At 38.8% G+C, this 23777-nt stretch overlaps 1 protein-coding gene across 1 annotated transcript in view; it reads right to left on the bottom strand.

The window, feature by feature from the left end:
* Window positions 1-23777, bottom strand: part of LOC149299781 (putative methyltransferase-like protein 25) — a 93793-nt gene that overhangs the window by 24559 nt on the left and 45457 nt on the right. The window contains exons 5-8 of the mRNA XM_089486049.1: window positions 13290-13384; window positions 7252-7281; window positions 5213-5286; window positions 144-237 (exon numbers count right to left, since the gene is read on the bottom strand). Coding sequence (XP_089342175.1) covers window positions 144-237; window positions 5213-5286; window positions 7252-7281; window positions 13290-13384 — 293 coding nt within the window. The remainder of the gene's footprint in view (window positions 1-143; window positions 238-5212; window positions 5287-7251; window positions 7282-13289; window positions 13385-23777) is intronic.

Here is a 23777-nt window from a genome sequence, read left to right as displayed (position 1 = left end):
ACTCCTGAAAAAGTGCAAATCCCTGGATGCTAAGCGTTACATTATTAACCCATGTGTCTACACAGAAACACTACCGAGATCTCATGTATGCTTATTCTTTTTATTGTTTTATTTGGTTAAACAATATATAACGCTGTACTCACTTTTGAATGATCTTGCCCAAGCTTTTGCAGAGACTTCCTGACATAATCAGTAAAGCATGTAGACTTTGCATAAATCTTCCCAACACGTTTTTCACTGTAAAAATAAAAGCCCCTTTTAATGTTAGTAATCATTAATTCAGAGTCGCAAAAATCTAATTTGACTCCTGATTATATTTGTGTTACAGTACATCTTACTTCATTAAACAGGATTTTAAAAATTACAAAGTCAAATCTATGAGAATCTATCTGTTGTACTCAGGGACGTTGCTAGGTTTGCTCTGCTTCTTCTCTTCCATTGTGTGTTTATTCTATTTTTCATTCACTGCTCTAAAACGTCTTCTTTGTCCATCTGTTTCTCTGTGGACAACTGGACATTGCTTTCCGGTGAACTTCCGCAAAAGGTGCAGAGCCTCTAGGGACATCCTCTTTAATTGGAGGAACAGGGGAGAAGCTGTCCATGTGGCTCCGTCCTTTTGCTCATGTTCACCAGGAGGCCAGAATAATCAAGACAGATTCACTGAGAAAAAGAAGCATTTCTGTACGTGCTTTTCTCAGCGAATCTATCTGTATTATTCTGGTCTTTCTGTGGACTTCAGAGTCAAGGGGACAGCCTCTCCACGGTTCCGCCGTTCAGGAGTGATGGTGTGCCTGGAGGCTCACTGGGAGGTCATGCACAGTTGTCGACAAAGAAAGAAGACTTTTTGGAGCACTGGACAAAGAAATAAGAAAGAAGACAGAAAAACAAGAAGAAGCAAGAGAATAATTGGAGCTGCACAACAAGCAGACGAAGTGGTCGGCGGAGAAGGTAGGGAGACATTCAGAGAGAGTGTGAGAGAACGTGAGTGAGAGTGTGAAACAACATGAAAATGTGAACCAGAGTGAAACAACAACGAAATTCAGACAAGAATTTGGAGTTCTTTGCTTCATTTTCGTTTGTTTCATTGATGATTCACAGTGTGCGAGCAGCCCCGGTTTCACAGTGGGGCCACGTGATATAACATGACCCCGATATGGTCCTGTCTCCCAGTGCCAGTTCAAAAGGGCCCTTCCGACCTGGTAGCGATCAAAAAACAATATTGAACCAGTACGAGGAGACAGGAAGAACGCACTGGCCCCCCTAGAGGCATGAGCCCCATCGCAGTTGCGACCCCTGTAGTTACGCCAGGGATTACAGTTAAATCATTTTCCCCCAAACACTCCCTCATCCTCTGTTCCATTACCCCTCACCCTCCCAAGAGACTGTAAGGTCGGAAGAGCCAAGCCACTTTCCCCTTCTATACCAGCGTGTCTTTAGGTTGTCCAAGTTATTGTTTGTTTTGCATATTTTAAACTTTACTGTTAACGTTACTGTTAATTTTGTATTACCCCACACTTTATAAAAAATACAGACTATGTTGGTGCACTATAAATCAATAATAATAATAATTATAATAATAATAACAACAATATTAAAAGCTGGGATCCTTCCTAATACAAGGATGACAAAACAGTACTGTGACAATGGGAACTTTTTGTATTATTTTTTTGGATTAAATGGACAGTCATACATAGGTTGTCTTGAACCAGCTGTAGAGTCCTTCATAATGCATAGTTAAACCTGCGAGATGAGCGAGGCTCTCTTCTCACAAAGGAGCACCAACAAGCTTTCATATGGACCCAGAAAACCAAACTATTTCACATATTTCCCCTCTAGACCCTTGCCCCCCCCCTCTAACCTATATACACTAACACACTCTCACACACACTTACACATTCACACTAAAACATTATCACTCTATCATCACACCTCACTCTCTCAAACCTCATTGCATCACACCTGGCTTTCTTACATCTCATATCTATATATCTACCCTTATCTCACCCGGAAGCAATATGACTGCAGGGTCACATAACCCCACATATTACATGACCCCACAGCACTCCCACTTCTGTGTGTGGGCCGGTTCAAGTAACTACAGTTTAAAGAAATACAGGCAGTATGATAAGGAGTCAGGGTGTTTGTCTATTAGATTGGGCTAAAATAACAGAGCTAGAACACATACAAAAGGCTAATACACAGCTGCCTGAAAATATTATATTATTCCAAAAAATTAGTTTGCATTACCCATTATTTCAGTGCCCTGTTTATGTGTTAATATGTCACTAAATCCTTGTGTATGAGGACTCATTTGATTTTGATAGGAGTCATTATTCTCTTTTCATTCTTTAGCTACCACATCAGGGGAACCTAGATTATATTCATGGCTCCTTACTTTAGAGTTATTTGATGGATATATCAAAATTAGCACAAAAGTACTACACCAGTTTTTTTGTGGATGACCCAACCTTCTATCTGTTGTTAGTTTCGTTCTAAAGTACTAAAGAAGACTTGGTGCTTTTTACATAACTCTTGTTGTTACATTTGCAAATGGTAGGAAAATATAGGAAGAAGACTAACTTACCGCATATTATCCTTCAAATCACCTGAACTGACCCCCTGCAGTTTTTGCCAGTCTCTGCAAGACAAATTTCATTGATTGTATGTGAGTGTTGGTAGTAAGTCTTATTCTGATTTTGATGAAGGAGATAAAGGTTTTGAGGTTGGATTGGTCAGGTTACTGCATTCTCTTCAATCTAGTTAATATAATATTGCGTTGTCTTTCCTCTGACCTTCCATTATGGTTTCTGTCTCTTTGATTCATACAGTCGCAGTGATGCTGTTCAGGAGTAAAGTCTGCTAAGGGCTGCTGAAATAGCTGAACATCTGGCTTTACTTTTAACAATTTGCTGAAAGTGGTGGTATATTCTCTATCTACACAACCAGGGGCAGTAATGTCAGGTTGCGTTTTATTTTTTATTTTCAGTAAGAATATAGGTGCTTTATCCACAGCACTCCGAGTTATGATGATTAAGGAGTCCTTCCATTATTTTATTATCAATACAGCTTCTGGCATGGTCAGATAAAAAGAATACTGAGTCATTAGGAAAATGCTGAAATATTGAAAAAGAAAGAAGGCACCAATGACCTACACATAGGGGTTTCAGAGAATATAGTTAGTTGAGCATCGCTACACCTGCCCATGGTGATTTAATGTTGAAGTCGCCAACAGTTAACAAGCTTTCACTGCAACCTTGTGTGACCTACAATAGGGGTGATTGATGGTACGGGTATGAACATTTTTAAACTAAGTGTTATCAATGTAAAAAGGGGAATAACTGTGGTGGGTGATCCTGTTGTTCTGTTAATTTGATTTACAAGTAGACAGTCTGTCCCTGTTCTTTGTTAGGTTATGCATGATAGTGTTTTTCTTTCATTCAGGTTTTGGGATGTGGCAGTGTAATATTTTTTAAAAGATATACTTTTTGGCAATCATATGCCAGTGGCATTAATTTAGTAAAACAGTCTCTGCCTGAGACTAGGAAACCTGTCCTTCCAGTGATTCAATATATGTAATAGTTAACTACTTAAAAACCTATTGTTTGTGCCTAAAATACCAGTACATTAAATGAAACAGGAACTAGGAGGTCTATAAATGTAATGTTAAGATTGAACATACCAACATATAGCTTCCGGGGCAAAGACAGTTAGTGACGACTAGCCAGGTGAGAGGCAGAGCTGGGACTAATTCTTACCGCCCCTGTCTGCTATTGTTTAAGGAAAATATTTAAATATATGACACAGAGAGTGTGAAATATCACATGTAAGACAGGACAACACACAATTGCGTCAACAGCACACATCCAATCTTATTGAAATACTATAACCTACACAGAGATGCCACTGAAAATGTTTCAATGGGGATTGATGGTTCTAGACCTAGTGTGAATTTGCCATGCATTATAGAAGTCACAGAAAAAGTCAACATGTTTCTATGGGGCTATCGGGGGTCCAAACAAACATTATATTTTGGGAGTTGTCCCAGTATTTAGCAAATAAGGCATCTTTTACCCACAGGCAGATGCAAACATATATTATATCTTTTAGGTCCCTCTCAGTGACTACCATATGTTAATTACTCACTATACTCATTGTGCCTCCTTCGGCATTGGACTATGAGGATAGCACCATCACACATAGGTAGCCTTTAAAACACATGCTAGGATAAACAGTATGTCTTGGATATTCAGTATCTCCTTTTTAATAGATTGTCCAGACACTCTTTGTGTGCTCCTACGCAACCTCCTGCATTGCTCCCACATTCACCAATAGTTCCTTCCTCTGTTTCAATGAAGGCAGCCTTGCTTAGTCTAAGACATCTATGAATATATAAGATAACTATAAAAGCTGTAAGCTTATAGTACAAAAAAGCTGTAAGAGGTTTAATCTGTATTCATCCATAAATAGGTAATTATAACAATAAACTAATTAACATGTTAACCTGCCGTTATCAATACACTTTGCAGATAAATGGATGAGTAGCAGTAGAAAATAATTACATGTAATAAGTCAAGTTGCAAACATCTGATGTTAATCTACATTTAAGTCTTCACTGAGCACCAATCAGCTGCTTTAGTAATTAAGAGTCTCGATGTTAATCGATTGCTGTCAGTGATACTATTTGTGCCACTTACTACTAAAATTCAAGGAGGTTCGCTCAACAGTTACTAGAAATATTGGTGATTTTTGTATACATTTAATGCTTGACAGCTTTAAATTTAACAACCTGGGACTTACATGTCAGAATTCACTGACATACTTATCAAGTTATTATAAAACAACTGTGTGTGCCATGTTCAAGTGAAAGGAGAAGGATGGCTCTTATAAAGAGAACAAATATTATGGGCATTAATTTTATATTGTGTTTATCAGCATTTTGTTTTGTGGTAAGCTTTAACGAGTATTTAGATCTTATTTTTTTGCAGGTAGTACATTAAACCTGCAGACCTTTGGGTACCTTTCGAAACAGAGTTTAAAGTTTAAACAAAACTTATATGCATGTTTTCAGGCTAACTGTAAACCCTCATAAATCCAATTTCCGAGTTGTACACATATTACAGAAAAAAAATATTTGCTTAATTATCTGAGAAACCATTAAAAATGCATATATATATATATATATATATATATATATATATATATATATCCCTACCTTTGGGTGATTGCATATATGTCTCTGCACATGACCTGCAGCACAGCTCGGTAAAACAAGGACTCAACTGGAAGCTTGTAAAAATAAATACAGAACATATTATTGGTAGAAAATTGAGCGCAGTTGAGCAAAAATGTCAAATGTAATATATAAGTCATACATGCAATGGCAAAATTATCTTACCTATACCTATCATCAAAATTGGAATTTTACATACAGAAAAAAATCCACAAACCAACTCTTATTTCAAGGCATATGGATGTAAAAGAATACATGCTGGTAGATTCAATGAGCCTCTTGGTTCCAGCTTGGAGAATCATTTACCAAGATATTGATTATTGTCGGTAAATAGCATGGCTATGTTATAGTTTGAGTACCATAATTTTGAATAAGGATGATTGTCTAAGATATTTTTGCTTTTAAGGTAAAGTAGTATTGTAACTTAAAGCTGAGGTTAAGATCATTTATCTCACTGGTAAAGGAAAGTGGATATAGTTGTATTCCATTCATTTATAGGGTACCACAATCTTAACATTCTGTTCTCGACGTTTGCATTATTATTCCTTGCTATCCATCTCCTTTTGTTAACCAATTGGTTTTGGCCTTAGAAAAGAGGTGGTTTTTGGACCATGCCATTTTGACTTCCCGTAACACTTTGTTATTCATCAACCCAGTTTATAATTTTCAATGGTTGGCAGAAGTAAGTTACACAGTATGCCCAATTTTCAAGGCCCTCATGCTGGATGACTAGAAAGGCTTCTATTGTTGTTTGTTTTAAAGGCTGAAGTACATGGTATTACCCAAAGCATTAGTGCTTTGGAACAAGAGTGATGATCCCTGTTTTGTTCCTCTTCAGCAATTATTTTGTATGTCAAAGTATATTATTATTATTTATTGTTTTATATAGTGCTATCACATTCTACAGTGCTGTACAAAGGGTAAACAGGACATAACAAGTAGTATATATAAAATAACAATTTGAGAATTCTTTTTTTTTGGGGGGGGGTTAATTTCGTACATTTTTCTATATATAAATATGGCATTTACCAAGTTTTGTTTATTAATTAAAAAAAAAATTAAAAAAAATAACCCTGTCCCAAACAAGCTAACAATCTACATATGTGTTGTCACTGTTGTATCTGCTTTGTTTGGTCGGCTGTCTGGCATGATTATTTTGGAAGGGCTAGAGGGCACACACATGGACACAATAGCACTTTTGGTTTGACAGAGACATGGCTGTGAGTGTTTAGGAAGGGTGGCAATAGTGGTGCATTGTAGGCCATCTTGCAGGAGGCAAGGGTGTTGGAGGTACCAATGATATATAAGGAGTCACTCATTTTGGTTGTAGCATGGTTCCCAGAATTCAGTGCGCCATCTGAGGTTTGGCTAATTTAGGTGGAACTAGCAAAAGTAGAAAAGGACTCAAAAATATATTGTGGTTGTTTGGTGAGTGGCAAGAACTGTGTTTATCATGATTTATGTCAGTACTATGAGAGCCTTATATAATCATCAAGATCTTATCGCTTAACAAGTTCACACTATGAAGTTTTGAAGATTTGATCACAGACTTTGTTAGATAGTCAATGTTTAATAAAATGGTGGCCTTTTATATCTCCATATTTCTGTGTCTATGTTTTCATGAAATATTCATAGTTTAATGGCACACATCAACAAGAGCAGTTTGTATTTCAATTAAAGACATTAGACAATGTCTCCCTTTTCCAGCAATGATTTAAAACAAAAATATTGTGGGGTATAGCTCAGCTGTATGTTTAAAAGACTGTTTTAGTAAACGCCAACAGGAGGAACTAAATTAGTATGGAATGGGTAAACAAACAGTGACTCGCTCCAGTCATCCAAAATTCAGTTTTGTATAAGGAATCAGATAAAGCACAACAGACTCCAATAGCATAATTTATGTGTCATGCAAAGAGTTAACTTTAAGCAGTTTGGAGACTGTAAGTTCATGTTTAGGTTATGCTTTAACAGAAATCAGAAGGAAGACAGATCTACGTGATTCAGTAAACAATACTACTTACCCCTTGGCCGACCGCAACGCGATCCAAAGCCTTGAATTTGAACAAAAAGATAACGTCAATTTGTTTAGCGTTTTGTCATAAGATGTTATAAACGCATTGGCAGCACAAGCAGATTAATTATGTGGCGTTGAATAAACTCACACACTCAGATGTGTTAGCTCAGTGTGATGGGTTGTTAATCAGATCTCTTTATAGAGGTTTTGGTTTATTTAAGACAGACAGAGATAGGAAAAACCCTTTCAGGCACGTTTAAAAGCTTGAAGCTCTCAGAAAATTCCATTATAGCTGGCTCTGTGCCTAATAAGCCACAGCAGTAGGAACAAATGTTTTATGTTGATTAAAAAAGTTTATACTTTTTTAATCAAATTACATTATTAGGTAATGTGACAGGTTTACATAGAAACAGGACTCTGCATCTTAATTACTGTGTAAATGACAGTTAGAAATAATTTGGTGTGTATACATGACCTCATATTTTCTTAGCACAGTTACAGCATGCAGTGGGCATGAAGTGTAATGCAGGTGCCAGTAATTAATACTCCTAAACTAATAACATATCAGGGAACTCTTCGTGTTTCAACACATGAAACATCTGGGTCATGGGAGCGGGGGAATTTATACGCCCCCACTCCCCACCCATTTCCCCTTTAAATGGGGGTGTTTCCCGTGGTGTCAGCGTGAACACCCATTGGCATCTGTGAGACTGCTCACTGACATTTGCAGCACCGCCCACCGATGCCAGCGGGCCACCCACCAACATCAGTGGGCAGTCCCAGTGGCGGAACTACCGGGGTCGCAGGGGTCGCGACTGCGACCGGGCCCCGGCGGCAGGGGGTCCCAAGCCAAGGGGCCGCCCGAAATCTTTTTTACGTTTTTTTTATTTTTTTAAATAAGTCAGGGGCGTCCAACATGCGGCCCGCGAGACCTCGAGGTGCGGCCCGCGTAAGATCGGCAGCCAGGGCAACCGATCTTACACGAGCCGCACCTCAAGCCCTGCTACTTACTTGTGGGAGGGTCTTCTGGACAGCACAGAGGAAGCGGCGTTCACGTGACATCCTACTTCCTCTGTGCTTTAGCAGAGAAGGCAGAGGGAGGCCGCGCCCCCTGCTGAAGTCTGTGAGCGGCATCGAGGAGCTGCAGTGCAGGTAAGGGGGTGGGGAGGGTGTTTGAATGAGTGTGTGTGATTGAGGGAATGAATCTGTGAATTAATGATTATATGAATAAATGAGTGTGTCTGTGTGTGTGTGATAGCATGGATGTGTAAGTCCTGTAACCTAGGCATGATGGGACTGTGATTGCTGTTAGCAATCACACTCCTATCATGCCAAGTCAGCCAGTACATGCTGAAACCTGGCTAGCTGCCCCCTTGTGTATTGATGCTGCCAGCAGTATGGGGGCTGCACATCACTTACAGCCATCCTGTACCAGCGTGTATTGGCTGACTTGGCATGACAGGAGTGTGATTGCTAACAGCAATCACAGTCCCATCATGCCTAGGTTCCAGCATTTACTGGATGGATGTGTAAGTGCTGGAACCTAGGCATGATGGGACTGTGACTACTGTTAGCAATCACACTCCTATCATGCCAAGTCAGCCAGTACATGCTGAAACCTAGCTAGCTGCCCCCCTTGTGTAGTGATGCTGCCAGCAGTATGGGGTCTGCACATCACTTACAGCCACCCTGTACCAGCATGTACTGGCTGACTTGGCATGATAGGAGTGTGATTGCTAACAGCAATCACAGCGAGCACAGTCCCATCATGCCTAGGTACCAGCATTTACTGGTTGCCTGGGTATGATAGGAGTGTGATTGCTGTTAGCAATCACACTCCTATCATGCCAAGTCATATTGCTAATTTTGTCCAATTGTGTGTTACCTACTTTTATTAAACATGTGAGTTTTTATTATTATTTTTAAAGGTGGGGGTAATTTTCGGTTTTGGCTAAGTGAACCCTGAATGTTTTGGTCCAGAATTTTCATTTTAGTTCATCCCTAGAATAAATCTAGGGAATCCTGTATTTGTAGTCGCAAAACTTTCAAGGCCCAGAAATCAGTGAGAGGAAGAGTAAAGGTTTTGTTTTATTTACTTTATTTTAATCTGCATATTTTATTAAAGGCCATATTTTTTGTCACAGTGAAAAATTAGTGCGGCCCGCGCACGTATACAATTCTGATGAAGTGGCCCACTGCAGAAAAAACTTGGACACCCCTTGGACAATGTAAATTGAATTTGTTGAATTAACAGATTCTCGCACCCGGGCCCTGAGGCGTCTAGTTACGCCCCTGGGCAGTCCCATCCCTCAAGGGTAGGCTCTAGGTAGCCGGTGCCCACAAGCTCCCATGTATGACTTAAAGCATACTATTAAAGGAACACCTCTGGTGTTCTACATTACTGCACTGTAGCTGAATGTATCTTATAGCATCCAAGCAATTTGATGAACATTCTTCACATTTTGAAAAACCTTTAAAATGGTTTGATTTCAAACTAATTTAGATATTAAGGACCTAGAATTCAGTTTTAATAGTACAATCGATATTTTTGAAGATAACATCACATTGCGTAAGGCTGCAAAAATAAAAAAAACGGTGAAGACGTTCAAGGCCAATAAAAAATTATGTACTGCAAACATCTGAATTTTAATTACTATACTTTACTGCTATACTATTACTTTTATTACTATATAAAATTGGGTTTACTCACTAAAGGGAGAGCTGACAAGAGAGTTTGCAGGAGAGTTATACGTCAACTTCTTCTTGACATATCAGTCTGATCCTGCCCCAAGACCTGGCCAGAACTAAAATGTGAGGCACATTTCCTCTGTACAAGGGAATCAAACCCCAGATGTACATTTCAGCCTTTGTGGAAATTTGCCTCACATTTCAGTTCCTGACTATCCTTTTGACAGACTGATAAGTTGATGGAGTTTTTTCCCCTGTAATGGGGACTTAAGATGCTCCAAAGCTGTCTGTTCTTGGTGACCCTCACAAACTTGTTTTGGAATACTTGCTGGCTCCTGTTCTGACATATGCTTTGTATGACTTCATATGACATTGTCCTAGATCCCCCAAATTATGGGAAAAATTCAATGTTAATTTATATAATGGTATATAAGCATTGGCCAGTTCAAGATACAGTCACTGTACAATGTAACAAAAATGAGGCAGTTTAGTGCACTGGAGAGCACACGTCCGTCTCCCTCACTTCACCAACAGCAAGTGTGTGTATTGACTCAGACAATGGGGCATTGGGTGCCCTCTGGAGCTCAGACCCCATTCATTGCTGAATCCCATGACCCTTTTATATACACTACTGTTTACGCGCATCGCTGCTGCCGGTGAACGTCTGCACGATGCGCTTAGACAACCTCCCGTGCCGGCACCCCCCCCGTGGGAAGTGATGGCAGTGAAGGCTGTCTGAGCGTATCAGAGAGTAGGATGCAGGTCCCCTGCACCGCTGCGGGGGATCTGTATCCTAACCCTGCTGCCTGCCCGGCACCCGGAACTGCATGCCCCGGGCGCTAGACCCCGAATATAGGCCGCACTTTTCCCCCCCACTTTAAGTCTTTAAAGTGGGGGAAAAAAGTGTGGCCTATATTCGAGCCAATACGGTATATACTTTTTTGATAGCGTTTCAGTTCACTGCTTACTCATACTGGCGTATATGCCTGGGTGACTACGATTTCTAAATTACTTTACATGGGAAAACTGTACATGTATTTATTTTGACTGGATACATTTCAGATTTTTTTTTGTTCTTTAAAACCAGTACAATGAAATCCCATACTTTTAGTGTATATGAAAACAAAATTTTAACTAAACAAGAGGCCACTAAATTCTTGAAAGGGTCTGTGACCCTATGGCATAGACTATGAGAATCATACCTATTGTATATATGGCCAGAAGTCTTGTTTTCCATAGCAAAGTAATGTTTTCATTAACACTTACAAAACCAACCACATACATTAGACAAATATGGAGCTGTCCGCCAGAAATCTCGAAAAAGACCAAAACTTAAGTGTCAAGACAGTAATCTATTTGGGGGCTACGTAAGGGGGGCCAAAGACACAGCATATCATTACACACCTCACATTTTGTGACAAAACATATGTCCACATATGTATATAAAGTACAACAAAGGACACATTCACCATAACAAGCATATAAATACACATTTTGAACAGCTGCTGAAATGACCAATGTGAACATACAATAAAGCAAGGAATCGGTTTACACATCCAGCAAATACTACTTAAAAGGACATATCTAAAGCATAAATATTGGGGATTTCGACAGAATATGTGACCATATATTATAAAGCCAATCTATCCCAAATTTTAGTAAATTCTACCTAATCCGAACATGGCTCTAACTTGTGCTTAGTTGTTAGGCTTTTCCTTGACTGTTTGACATTCCTTTGGAATGAATATGCCAGTGTTTTCCCAGAATATTTGCTGAGGTCCCTCAAGTGTCTTCCCTTGGCTTGGTGAACCAGCCTCTCTTCTCATCTAAAGATTTTTGATGCCAGCCCACACCTCAGACCATCTGATCTTTGGGTTTGAGGCATCTTCTCTGCTACTCTGCCTTTAATTTTGTCTTTAGATTTGGTCTTTAGATCTTCCAGGAATTTGTAGCGTGGCCTTTCATATACCTGCCACTTCGATTTCTTGAGCCATTAACCACAGAATAGTGATGTAACCATAATGTTTCCTTGGTACACTTGTATTTTGTAGCCATATAGAGCCAAACTCACTAACAAGATTTCCGACCAAAAAAGCCATACCTCTGATGTGGAAACAAGGCAAAGTGACTCAAAAATTCACGACAACACAAGAACTGGGGTATAGAAAATGGCAGCAGGTGCTGGACTGATGAGTCAACATTTGAAATATTTGGCTGTAGTAGTTTGTTCAACGAAGGGCTGGAGAGCATTACAAGAAAGAGCATTTGCAGGCAACAGTGAAGCATGGTGGAGGTCATTGCAAGTTTGGGGCTGCATTTCTGCAAATGGAGTTGGGGATTTTGTCAGAATTGAGGGTCTCCTCAGTACTGAGAAGTACAAGTGCAATACTATCAGGAAGGTGTATCTGATTCGCACAAAATGTATCCTGTATCATGACAACAAACATACAACCAAAGTCATTAAGACCAATCTTCATCGCAAAGAAGAACAAGGAGTCCTGGAAGTAATGGTATGACCCCCACAGAGCCCTGATCTCAATATCATCAAGTCTGACCTGGGATTACATAAAAAGAGAAAGGCAGCTGAGGCTACTTAAATCCACAGAGGAACTGTGGTTAGTTCTCCAAGGTGTTTATAACAACTTATCTGCTGTGTTCCTGTGTGAAAGTGTGTCTGTTAGTGTGTGAACATGTGTCTTTGGGTATGTTAGTATGTGTGTATCTGGTTGTGTTAGTTTGAGTGTCTGGGTATGTTTGTGTGGGTGGCTGGTTTTGTATGTTAGCGTGTGTGCATGTGTGTTAGTGTCGAATGTCAGGGTGTGTTATTTCTGAGTATCTAGATGTATATGTCGAGTTGTGTAAGTTTGAGTATCGGGGCGTATTTGTTTGGGTGTCTGGGTGTGTATATTAGTCTAGAATTGTTGATATTTTGAAGGCAAAGGATTGTCACACCAAATATTGCTTTGATTTACATTTTTGTTCTGTACACTCACTTTTGCACATATGAACGATAAAAATAAACTATTAATATGTTCTTACTTTACAACATTGTTTCACACCTGCCTGAAACTTTTGCACAGTACTGTACTCTTAAGGGTTTTAGTTTTTCTAAAACTAAAACGTTTCAACCTGGTCCCTCCTGAGTATTAAAATTATGAGCCCCATGGTGGTCAAAAAAGTTAAAGCAATTTTTGGCTAGAGAAGTTTCTTTTCTGTTTAATGTTTCATCTGTTACGTTCATAAATAATAACGCTAAAGCAGAGAAAACATTTTGCAAAGCATATAAAATGCTTTAGGACGCGACTAGTTAAAATACAAACTTCCAAAATACACTTTAAAAAGTTAAAAAGCACATACCAAACAAGCTGACATCCTAGAGTTACGACCAATGCAGCAGCAACTCTCTTTCACATATCGACTCATTGGAAACCCCCACGTTTTCACTGTGTTAGCTGTTAAAGGTAAAAGAAATGTTAAAATCCTGAAACACTTGATTAGCCTTTTCCAACCTCATTGTATACAAACAGTAGTCAAGGTAGCTTATGGTCTGTTCCAATTACTTCATAAACCTAGACAGATTGACCGTTCTGGTCAGAATTTAAACTTGCAAGCATTCCAAGTATGTGTCTTCTCCGTCTAACAAGGCTTTTTATTCACTCTATTACGGAATATGCAAACAATCTATTATTAGTGCGAGCGATGTAACAAGATATAAGAAATAACAATAAGCTAATCTCTTTGGCAATATGTATGGAGTCCACGTTGCAGAACACTGTATTACAGAATGGATAAAGGAAAGTTAACACTGTTTTTCTTTGAGTTGAGCGTAGTATTTTGGCCAATCTTTATAAAATGATTTGCGCTTTTATATTTACTTAGATGTCATGAGTATGCTCAGGGTCCCTGGTCTGTTTTCTTCCAGCCTGGAACAGCTGCAAAGTCTAAAATGTTCCCTCAAAATGTTTAGGTTTCTCATCCAAAAGTGTAATTTAATAAGACTTAACATTCATTTGTTGCCTTAGTGGACAACAAAGCCTAATGCAACCAAAAAGTTTAATAAAAGAATGTATGTTGTTACTATTTTAGCATAATGCAAACATTTCACAAACTCAATTGGTTCAACTGTGTCCGAGAACACATCTGACAAAGAACATTTTCTATCCATATTTCCTTAAGGACCACACAGACTATGTGGTGGAGGTTAATCTGGCCTAGGGACATTTCCATTTGAAGCACTTAAAGATCACAGAGAAGATGAGACAAAATGTTCCACAATACTGAGAAAAACCTAATGACATGGAGAAAAGGGATGGTCTGGCAACACAAAACAGGACCCCTGCTTGCTCAAAAGTCATAATGTTCATAAAAAATCATTTTTAGATGTTTCAACATTATTATGAATACGATATTAGAAAAACTATCACAGAAAGGAAAAACAATATGCAAATAATTATTGAATCTATATGACTTTGGACACCATTCATTAAAAAAAATCAGATTAGATATCAGAGGAAACCAGAAATCTGCCTCCAGAAATGCCTTTTAACCCCCTATATGCCACTCTGTCGCATGATATGCTTTTTAACCCCTATATGCCAGAGTGGCATAAAGGGGTATAAGGCATTTCTGGAGGCAGAGTGGCATATAGGGGGCTAAAAGGCATTTCTGGAGGCAGAGTGGCATAAAGGGGGTTAAAAGGGCAGTGTAGAAGGCCTGGGGGCAGATGTGCATAACTGGGGGGGCAGGTTGGCAAATAAAAGGAAATAAAAACATTTTTTTTTTCTCAATCACAGCTTTTATTAAATATGAAAAAATAGTTACTGAACCAGTCACTTGATGGGAGGCAGGCAGTGCAGGCTGCAGCCGCGAGCCACTGGCCGTGGTCATTCAGTAAGCGTGGCCGTGGCTCGCGGTCACTATTGGGAGGAGTGGGACATAAGTGGGTATGGTAAAAGGGGAGGGGGGCATGTAGGAGTGGAGCTAGGGGGCAGCAAAATTATGCTTTGCCTAGGGTGGCCAATCCTTGCACCAGCCCTGCATATACTGCACTGCAATCGTCAAGTCATTCCCACCTCACAAAAACGTAAAAAGCTCCAAAGACACATGCAAAAGATGAACAGATGTCCTGAGGTCATGCTGTTATGTGTTCGCCTTCACAAAGTGAGTGTAAGTAAAAAGGGGAATGGTTGTGCTATAACTGTCTCCTTACTCGCCAGCGTCCTTAAACTGAAGGTCTTTAAGGCAAGGTATGCCTGTAGTAACTTCATAATTTATTCTTATGTTTCATAACATAATCCCCTGCTATTTGAAAAGCTAGTTCTTGTGACCTGGAAGCCTTGTGGAGATCGCAAGAAACATGAAACAGATTGCATCACACATGACAGAGTGTAAGACCACCACGTAAATATTTATGCTGCAAATGGCATCAAACACCCTTGAAATTTATATTTATTTGCAACAATGCTACTAATAAATGAAAAACACAAGGTATAGGCTACATTAATTTAGTTATGGCAATAATTAAGAAAGCAGAGACAAGTAAAGGCTCGTTAAGTCATTTTGGATAAAAAAGTTCATGAGCTGGGGGTTTTACTACAGCAACAGTTGGGGAGGTAATGGCCTATACTAGGAAATAATGAACTTGATGGCCTTCTTTCACTCTATCAAATAATAAAGAGTCGGAAGGGTGGCGCCAAAAGCTTTAAAGACTATTATAGTACTTGAGTTTTATAATATGGTTATATCAACTAATAATCTTAAACAATAAACCATCATCCACATACAATGATGTCATGCGTGTAAATGACAATAAAATATTATGGGTATGTTGCTCTGGTAATACCCTGTCCCATAGCAATAACAGACATATTGTGCTTCCTAGAGTATGTTCAGTTTCCAGATTGAAAATACTCTAAAGGCTTTTACAGACAATGTTTATGGTTAAAAAAATAAAAACTGTTACTTTAGACTTTTGGTGCCGATACATAAGGTTACAATTTAAGTCACTTAGGGATATGATGCTTTATACCAAACCAAAAAAAAACCCAACAATTTATAAATCATTACACCTATCTTCTGAAACAAAACAATTTTCTCTCGCAGATTTGAAGCAGATGGAAACTCCAATATTTTATAAACATTTAATTCTCCAGCTAATATTAAGGGTGTGTAAGAGGTCACACTGAATGACATAGCCTCATGTTTTAAATATGTGCATCTGGCTGAGTTGCATTTAAACCCTCTGTTGTTCTGTTATCTGGATGCACCTGCCACTTGCTTCACTTACATCAACATACCTTAAGATATAATATATACAGCATCTCACAAAAGTGAGTACACCCCTCAAATTTTTGTAAATATTTTATTATATCTTTTCATGTGACAACACTGAAGAAATGACAGTCTGCTACAATGTAAAGTAGTGAGTGTACAGCCTGTATATTTGCTGTCCCCTTAAATTAACTCAACACACAACCTGGGCAACAAAAGTGAATTCACCCCTAAGTGGAAATGTACAAATTGGGTCCAATTAGCTATTTCACCTCTCTGGTGTTCATGTGACTCGTTAAGTGTTACAAGGTCTCAGGTGTGAATGGGGAGCAGGTGTGTTAAATTTGGTGTTCGCTCTCACACTCTCTCATACTGGTCATTGGAAGTTCAACATGGCACCTCATGGCAAAGAACTCTCTGAGGATCTGAAAAAATGATTGTTCCTCTACATAAAGATGGCCTAGGCTATACGAAGATTGCAAAGACCCTGAAACTGAGCTGCAGCATGGTGGGCAAGACCATACAGCGGTTACACAGGATAGGTTCCACTTGCCATGGTCGACGTGCTCAGCGTCATATCCAGAGGTTGTCTTTGTGAAATAGACGTATGAGTGCTTCCAGCATTGCTGCAGAGGTTGAAGGGGTGGGGGTCAGCCTGTTAGTGCTCAGACCAAATTAGTCTGCATGGCTGTCGTCCCAGAAGGAAGCCTCTTCTAAAGATGATGCACAAGAAATCCCGCAAACAGTTTGCTGAAGACAAGCAGACTAACGACATGGATTACTGGAACCATGCCCTGTGGTCCGATGAGACCAAGATAAACGTATTTGATTCAGATGGTGTCAAGCGTGTGTGGCGGCAACCAGGTGAGGAGTACAAAGACAAGTGTGCCTTGCCTACAGTCAAGCATGGTGGTGGGAGTGTCATGGTCTGGGCCTGCATGAGTGCTGCCGGCACTGGGGATCTACAGTTCACTGAGGGAACCGTGAATGACAACATGTACTGTGACATACTGAAGCAGAGCATGATCCCCTTCCTTTGGAGACTGGGCTGCAGGGCAGTATTCCAAGATGATAACGACCCCAAACACACCTCCAAGATGACCACTGCCTTGCTTAAGAAGATGAGGGTAAAGGTGATGGACTGTCCAAGCATGTCCCCAGACCTAAACCCTACTGAGCATCTGTGGGGCATCCTTAAACTGAAGGTGGGGGAGCACAAGGTCTCTAATTCCACCAGCTCAGTAATGTCGTCATGGAGGAGTGGAAGAGGACTCCAGTGGCAACCTCTGAAGCTCTGGTGAACTCCATGCCCAAGAGGGTTAAGGCAGTGCTGGAAAATAATGGTGGCCACACAAATGTCCAGTTTGGACATTTCCACTTAGGGGTGTACTCACTTTTGTTGCCAAGGTTTAGACATTAATGGCTGTGTGTTGAGTTATTTTGAAGGGCCAGCAAACGTGCACTGTTATATAGGCTGTACACTCACTACTTTACATTGTAGCAGAGCGTCATTTCTTCAGAGTGATTCTTCACATGAAAAGATATAATAAAATGTGAGGGGTGTACTAACTTTTGTGAGATACTGTATGTTCCATTCCCATATGGACAAAGTTTATACGTGTGTGCTATATCCAGGGCCGGCCCGACAATGGAGCCAAGTGGGGCAACCGCTCCAGGCGGCACTTTTGAAGGGGCGGCACTGTGCCGCCCCAAGCCCTATATATAGATATATATATATATATATATATATATACATACACACACACACAGCAATTTATAAATCCTTACACCTATCTTCTGAAACAAAATCATTTTCTCTCGCAGATTATATATATGGAACATTTTATTTACAGTATATAGCCCCACCCAACACCCATGTTACAGTACACACAATCATGATTTATATCAAAATTAGAATTGACAGACTAAAACAAACAGATAAATTAGGTAAAGAGATTACATCTATGAGATGTAGATAATTATATAAAAAATGTAGTACTTAGAAATGAAATGTGTAGTTAAACAATATTTACCTATTTGGCACACTTCAAGAGTGTATACGTGTTATATACTAGACTTGGGCCCCAGCCCAGTCTTCATGGAAAAAAAAAAAACTCTTCGTATTCCACAAATGATCACCCTTTTGTTCTTTTGCGGTGAATATTCATGTACATTCTGTGTGTTAGTTTTTCTCTTCGTTTTCTGCCTGTTTTCTAGCAGGGGTTAATACGGGGTAACAGCAGCAGCCCTTCATTGTTTGATGCCCGAGGAGCTCCCTGCTGGTGACCAATAGTGTCAGTCTTAGGACCTTTAACTCCTGACACCGAAACTTGGCCTGGGGGACCGTTGGGTTCAGCGGCAGGAATTAAAGCTTGATACCAGAGGAGCTCCCTGCTGGGGCCAATGTAAGAAGAACAGCTCTTGCCTCTCATCGGGAAAAGGATTGTCACCTAGCAACAGCTCCCGTTACCCATCCTGAGGTATTTCACAAGCTGCTGTACAGTTAGTTGCTTAGTTAATGTTGGTTTCACTTACTGGCTTTTCCATTACCCCTTTAGTTTCAGAACAGACGCCTAGGAAAGGGACTAAGCTCTTCCAGAAACCCAAGTCCATTTAAGGTAATTGTCCTTTAACTATGGGTCAATATTTTCTTACATTGTTCTCTCGATTAGATCACTAATTATATCTTCCTCTATTCGCAGATGTTCTTTACCGTGTTTAGAGACCGCAAAATCTGGCGGGAAGCGGTGCATGCTTATGCATATTCCTGCTGTGTACAAAACGTTGTCCACAGAGGCTTCCCATCTCCCGCAAGCTGTTGCTAGTTTGCAATCTTTTCCTTCGAAAATTGAGGTTTGCAGATCATGAATTTCTGCAAACCCTGTTTTGGACACATTGCTATGAATATCTCATAGGTCAACTGTTCAGTTCATATTGTAGTAGGTGCCAAGAGCACCTGTTGGCCAGTTTTGATTTTCTTTTTTCTAGTAATGTCTGCTTCATTTCCTTCAACTTTGTAATACTTGTTTCCTTTATTTACTGAAATAAAACAGGAATCCGAGTGTGATGTTAGCAAAAATCTGGGGCTTAAAACAAACCTGTCAATGAAATGCTGAAATTTTACACAAAAGAAACATATCCATGTGAACAGGTGTTCAAATGAGAAAATTTGTGAGCTGTCACATTCAATATATGAAGGTTAAGTACTTATATGAAGCGTGACTTTTTTAGTATACAGAAACTCTGCATCACATTAGGTACTGGCTGTGAACGAAAGCACAATGTGTCCATCAAATTCAATCTCTCTTGGCTACTTTGTATACACTGCAATACACTAGCATATATGATTAAAATTACATCCATGTTTACTCTTTATCTTCAGTCTCCCTCTCCTTCTTCTATCTTCTCCAAGTATCTCTTCTCACTCCTTTTAGATCTCTCATTCTTTTTTGTTCTCTTTCCTCTTTCTCGCTCTCTCTTTATTTTCTATTTTTTTTTATTCACATGCTACATAATTTGCCCCTCACCTGCGCGCACACACAATTATCCAGCAGCCCCTATCCACAAACAATACTATTGCAGCCCCACTCCATAGGCGCACATACCATAATCCAGCAGTCCTTCTCCTCCCGAACTATATGGTACCACCATATTGTGAATTCTTGGTCATGCTTGGCAGGGATACAGTGAAAATCCATTCAGTTTAAGCCCAGCATGACCAACAAATCTCACATTTTAGATGTATAGAGATGGCTGCTGTATGCAGCTATCTGCAAATGCATCAGAGGTAAATTATTACATACTTGCACTTACCAAAGGTTGAAAGGTGTTGATGCCGTTCAACACACCTAGTTACTGTGCTACTATATTTGCATTGAAATGGCTTTTGTAAGCTTTAGTTATTGGTAATACCACTGAGATGGTGGCTAGATTAACAAATTTACTGGTTACATCCATGCAACAACATTGTTTTAGAGGATCTGTACTGACTCACAACAGTTCCATCTCACCCTGAAGGTGACTGGAACACCCATACAGCTCTTTAAGGCCAGTGGCCACCAAATAACAAAAGTGACAGGATATAAGAGGCTTCACATTACATATTTATGCAAACACAGAGAGCAGCCAGGTATATCCCACTGGAGTGGCAGATTGGGTCAGTATGGAGCTGGCTGGTGTCCCAGATGGGAGGTCTGTGCATGTCTCTTAATCATTTAATCATAGCCAGTATAATTTTAATGATCCATATAAAAACTTTAACAATTGTGATTAGGGCAATGCTTCATTCCTTCACAACTTACAAGAGTTCCGTAGAGGATCTGTCATTTAATTCTCTCCTGTTTTAACCAAATAAAAACAGGAGAGAACTTTTAAGATTTTTTTTGTTTGTTTTTATGGCAACAGCCTATGAGTGCCTGCTTGTGTGCCACATGGTGATTAGGTGTTCCTGGCAATACTATGACGTGAGACAAAATATTCCATAATATGTTTCTGGGAAAGGTTTGAGAATTCAGCAGTACAAGAATGGGCAGTTTTGGTTCATAGATTAAATAAGCATAGATAGGTCAATGGTAATGAGTCACCCATTAACCGACACACATGTATTTAAGTAGCTTATCTTAAATCATGACCTTGTGGTATCCCTGGAGGACAGCATACAATGTTGCAACATACAATGTATGTAAAATACATACAGTATATTCTGCATTATGGTTTTACCTGAAAGTTTGACATAATTTAAACAAATTATGTTTCAAGCAACATGTATGCAAAACACAAAGCAAATTGTAACAGATGGATGAAACAAAATCTAATAACGAGTTCTTAAGTGATAAATGTCTTCAAACCCTGATGCATCAATTGAAAAATAATTTGGGGAAGCACATCATACTAAAAAAAATATATATATATTTATTTCAATTTTAGCAAATCTTTTGCAAACAGACATTTATATTATCAAAACAAAACAAAAAGATGTATGGCATTGATTTATTGAAATAATTTATAGAGGACATGGAGTCTGTGTTCTGTTGTATCTAGGCCTGTCCCTATGATAGATGGCAGTGGTGTATTTTCTTTTGTTTTACTTACTAAAAGGCATCTAAACAAGAATGTGTCATTAATATTAACTTGTTATGAGATGTAGTTGCAGCTGTAAAGTCAGAAAAATCAATGTTTGTGTCAGATACATGTTTTTCACTTAAAGGTTTATCAATTGTACTGATGCTTTAAGAGGTAATTAACACAAGAGGAGCTTAATCTGCTGTCAGTAATGTGTACACTAGGCTGAGGTGAGCAGTATATCAGCCAAGGTGATTGGTTATTATTGTTGGATGCATGGTCACGCATATATCATGGAATGCCTAAATTATATTGTATAGCCAGTTGTATTACACTTAAGGTCCTAGACAGCTAACAGGCCAGCTATAGTTTCCAGCAAAATATATTACAGAAATCATTTTTTCTTGTATTCAGTGGGAGGTAGATAAGCGAAACAGCCTCTTTCAGAAGTGGTAGAGATTAAGTATTTTCCAGATTAAATGGGCTAAATGGTTCTTCTCATTCATAATTTGGTGATTTCTCTCACAGATCTGAGGTTTCAGGCAATATTGCATCCTGCAGTAGCCATTACTCACAGATTTGGCATCCTAAAGGATCAAGGATCATGCTGGAATTTGTTTCAAAAGCAGTGTTTAATAAAGTAGACTATTACCAAATAAACACAAACCTTTAGTTCACTGCTAAACTGAAAACTCTTCAGGTTATTTTGCATATGGTGTGCAGGGCTAGACTGGGTATTAAAATCCCCTTGATGTACACATTTGCTTGCAATGGTAATGGAAAAATGTTTTCATTTTAGATTTCCCAATTGAAACCCTGTTTAGAGGAGAGTTGTTTTAGGTTAATCTAATTTAGACTTTGAGTGAGAGTTATTTTTTGTTTTCAAAAAGTTACAGACATAGTAGAGTGGTCTACAGCATATTTCCATTTAAGGACATTGGGAATTTATGCTAAAAAAAAAATCAAAATATGAGGTTTGTCTTACAAGGGACTTTTGAGATATAGGTTGCATCTATGAACCCTATAGACTGGACCTAACTGGTCTGCTTTAGAATTGAAATTGTCTAATGAGTGAGTTTTAGGCAGTGGTTCTTTATTATTCCAGAGCTGGAAACTATCATCCTTTGATTGCCTGACTATAATGGAATGGAGAGCATCATTTATGTTTCCAGCAGTGAAATGCTAGGAAAATTTTAGGGAGCGGTATTCCACAAGAGACTAGAACCCTGCAAACTGGGATAATGCTTATTGTATGCACAATATCAATCACCTCTAAACATCTATTCCTATATAGTCTTGAATGGGGAGTAGCCTACTTTCTAGTACAAGGCGAGGAACCAATGTTACTACTGCCCTCTCCACATAGCACTTGTCCACAAACGGCAGAAATGTGCTGTTGATTGAGGGTATTTTAAGTTTTCTGTTTCTATTCTTTTGGAAAATTAACAAAAAGTCTAATTAAAAAAACTATGATTTTGTGCTTGCATTCTACTTCCCTGCCATATAACTCACAATATATCGTCTGTGTCTACTAGACAAAATTACATATTATCAAATATTAATATTTTTAATCCCAGATTATTAATGACAGCTTCAGAATAATTTATTATTTTCAGGCCTAGTATTGCTATATTTACTTATGTTTAGTTTTATTTATGTTCAACTTAATTTGGTTATTTTTATACTATATTTTATTTAAGCCTCTAATGTAGATTTGATTAGTAATTTGAAAGCTTACTTTATATGTAAAGTTTTTATCTAGGGCAATTCACTATACTGGTATTCATCTCATGTAATCAGTATCAGATGTGCACATATTTTATATTTTATTAATTTAGGACTAACTAGTTGTTATCATTGCTAGCATGCATGTTTCAAACAATAGTAAAACTCTGATTTGTCTCTCCAATTGTGGATTGGAATATTGCAATATATGATTCTTGGGGATCAGCTATACTGGCCTTTATTTACTCACTGAGGTTTGTTAAACAGGGCTTTATAACATGCCATATTACCACAAAGCCCTAACTGGCCCAGACCTCAACCCCATCGAATATCTTCAGGATGAACTGGAACAGAGATTGAGAGCCAAGCCTTCTCGTCCAGCATCAGCGCCTGACCTCACAAATGCTCTACTGGATGAATGGGCAAATATTCCCGCAGAAATTGTAACTTCAAAGAGGGGGGGGGACTACATATTAATGTCTATATATTTAAAATGTGATGTCATAAAAGTTCCATTTAGTGTAATGGCAAGGTGTCCCAATACTTTTGTCCATTTAGTGTGTGTGTGTGTTTGTTTATATATTATAATAAACCAAACCATGAGCATTAGCAATGATGACACTAACTTTTCTTGCAACACTTTGAAATACTGATGGAAACAGATAAAATAAATAAAACATTTCCATTATTTCTCAAAATGCCTGAAGACAGTACTAGAGTTCTTAACAATCATGTTCCTTTACGTTTCATTTGAAGGTTAATCTAGAAAGCACTACAGTCTCAAATGAT

The sequence above is a fragment of the Sceloporus occidentalis genome, unplaced genomic scaffold (assembly GCF_023333645.1).
Source record: "Sceloporus occidentalis isolate IW3139 unplaced genomic scaffold, rSceOcc1.0.p SCAF_28, whole genome shotgun sequence".
NCBI classification, from domain to species: Eukaryota; Metazoa; Chordata; class Lepidosauria; order Squamata; family Phrynosomatidae; genus Sceloporus; species Sceloporus occidentalis.
The sequence above is the reverse complement of the archived record's forward strand: the minus strand, read 5'-3'. Positions and strand labels throughout refer to the sequence as shown.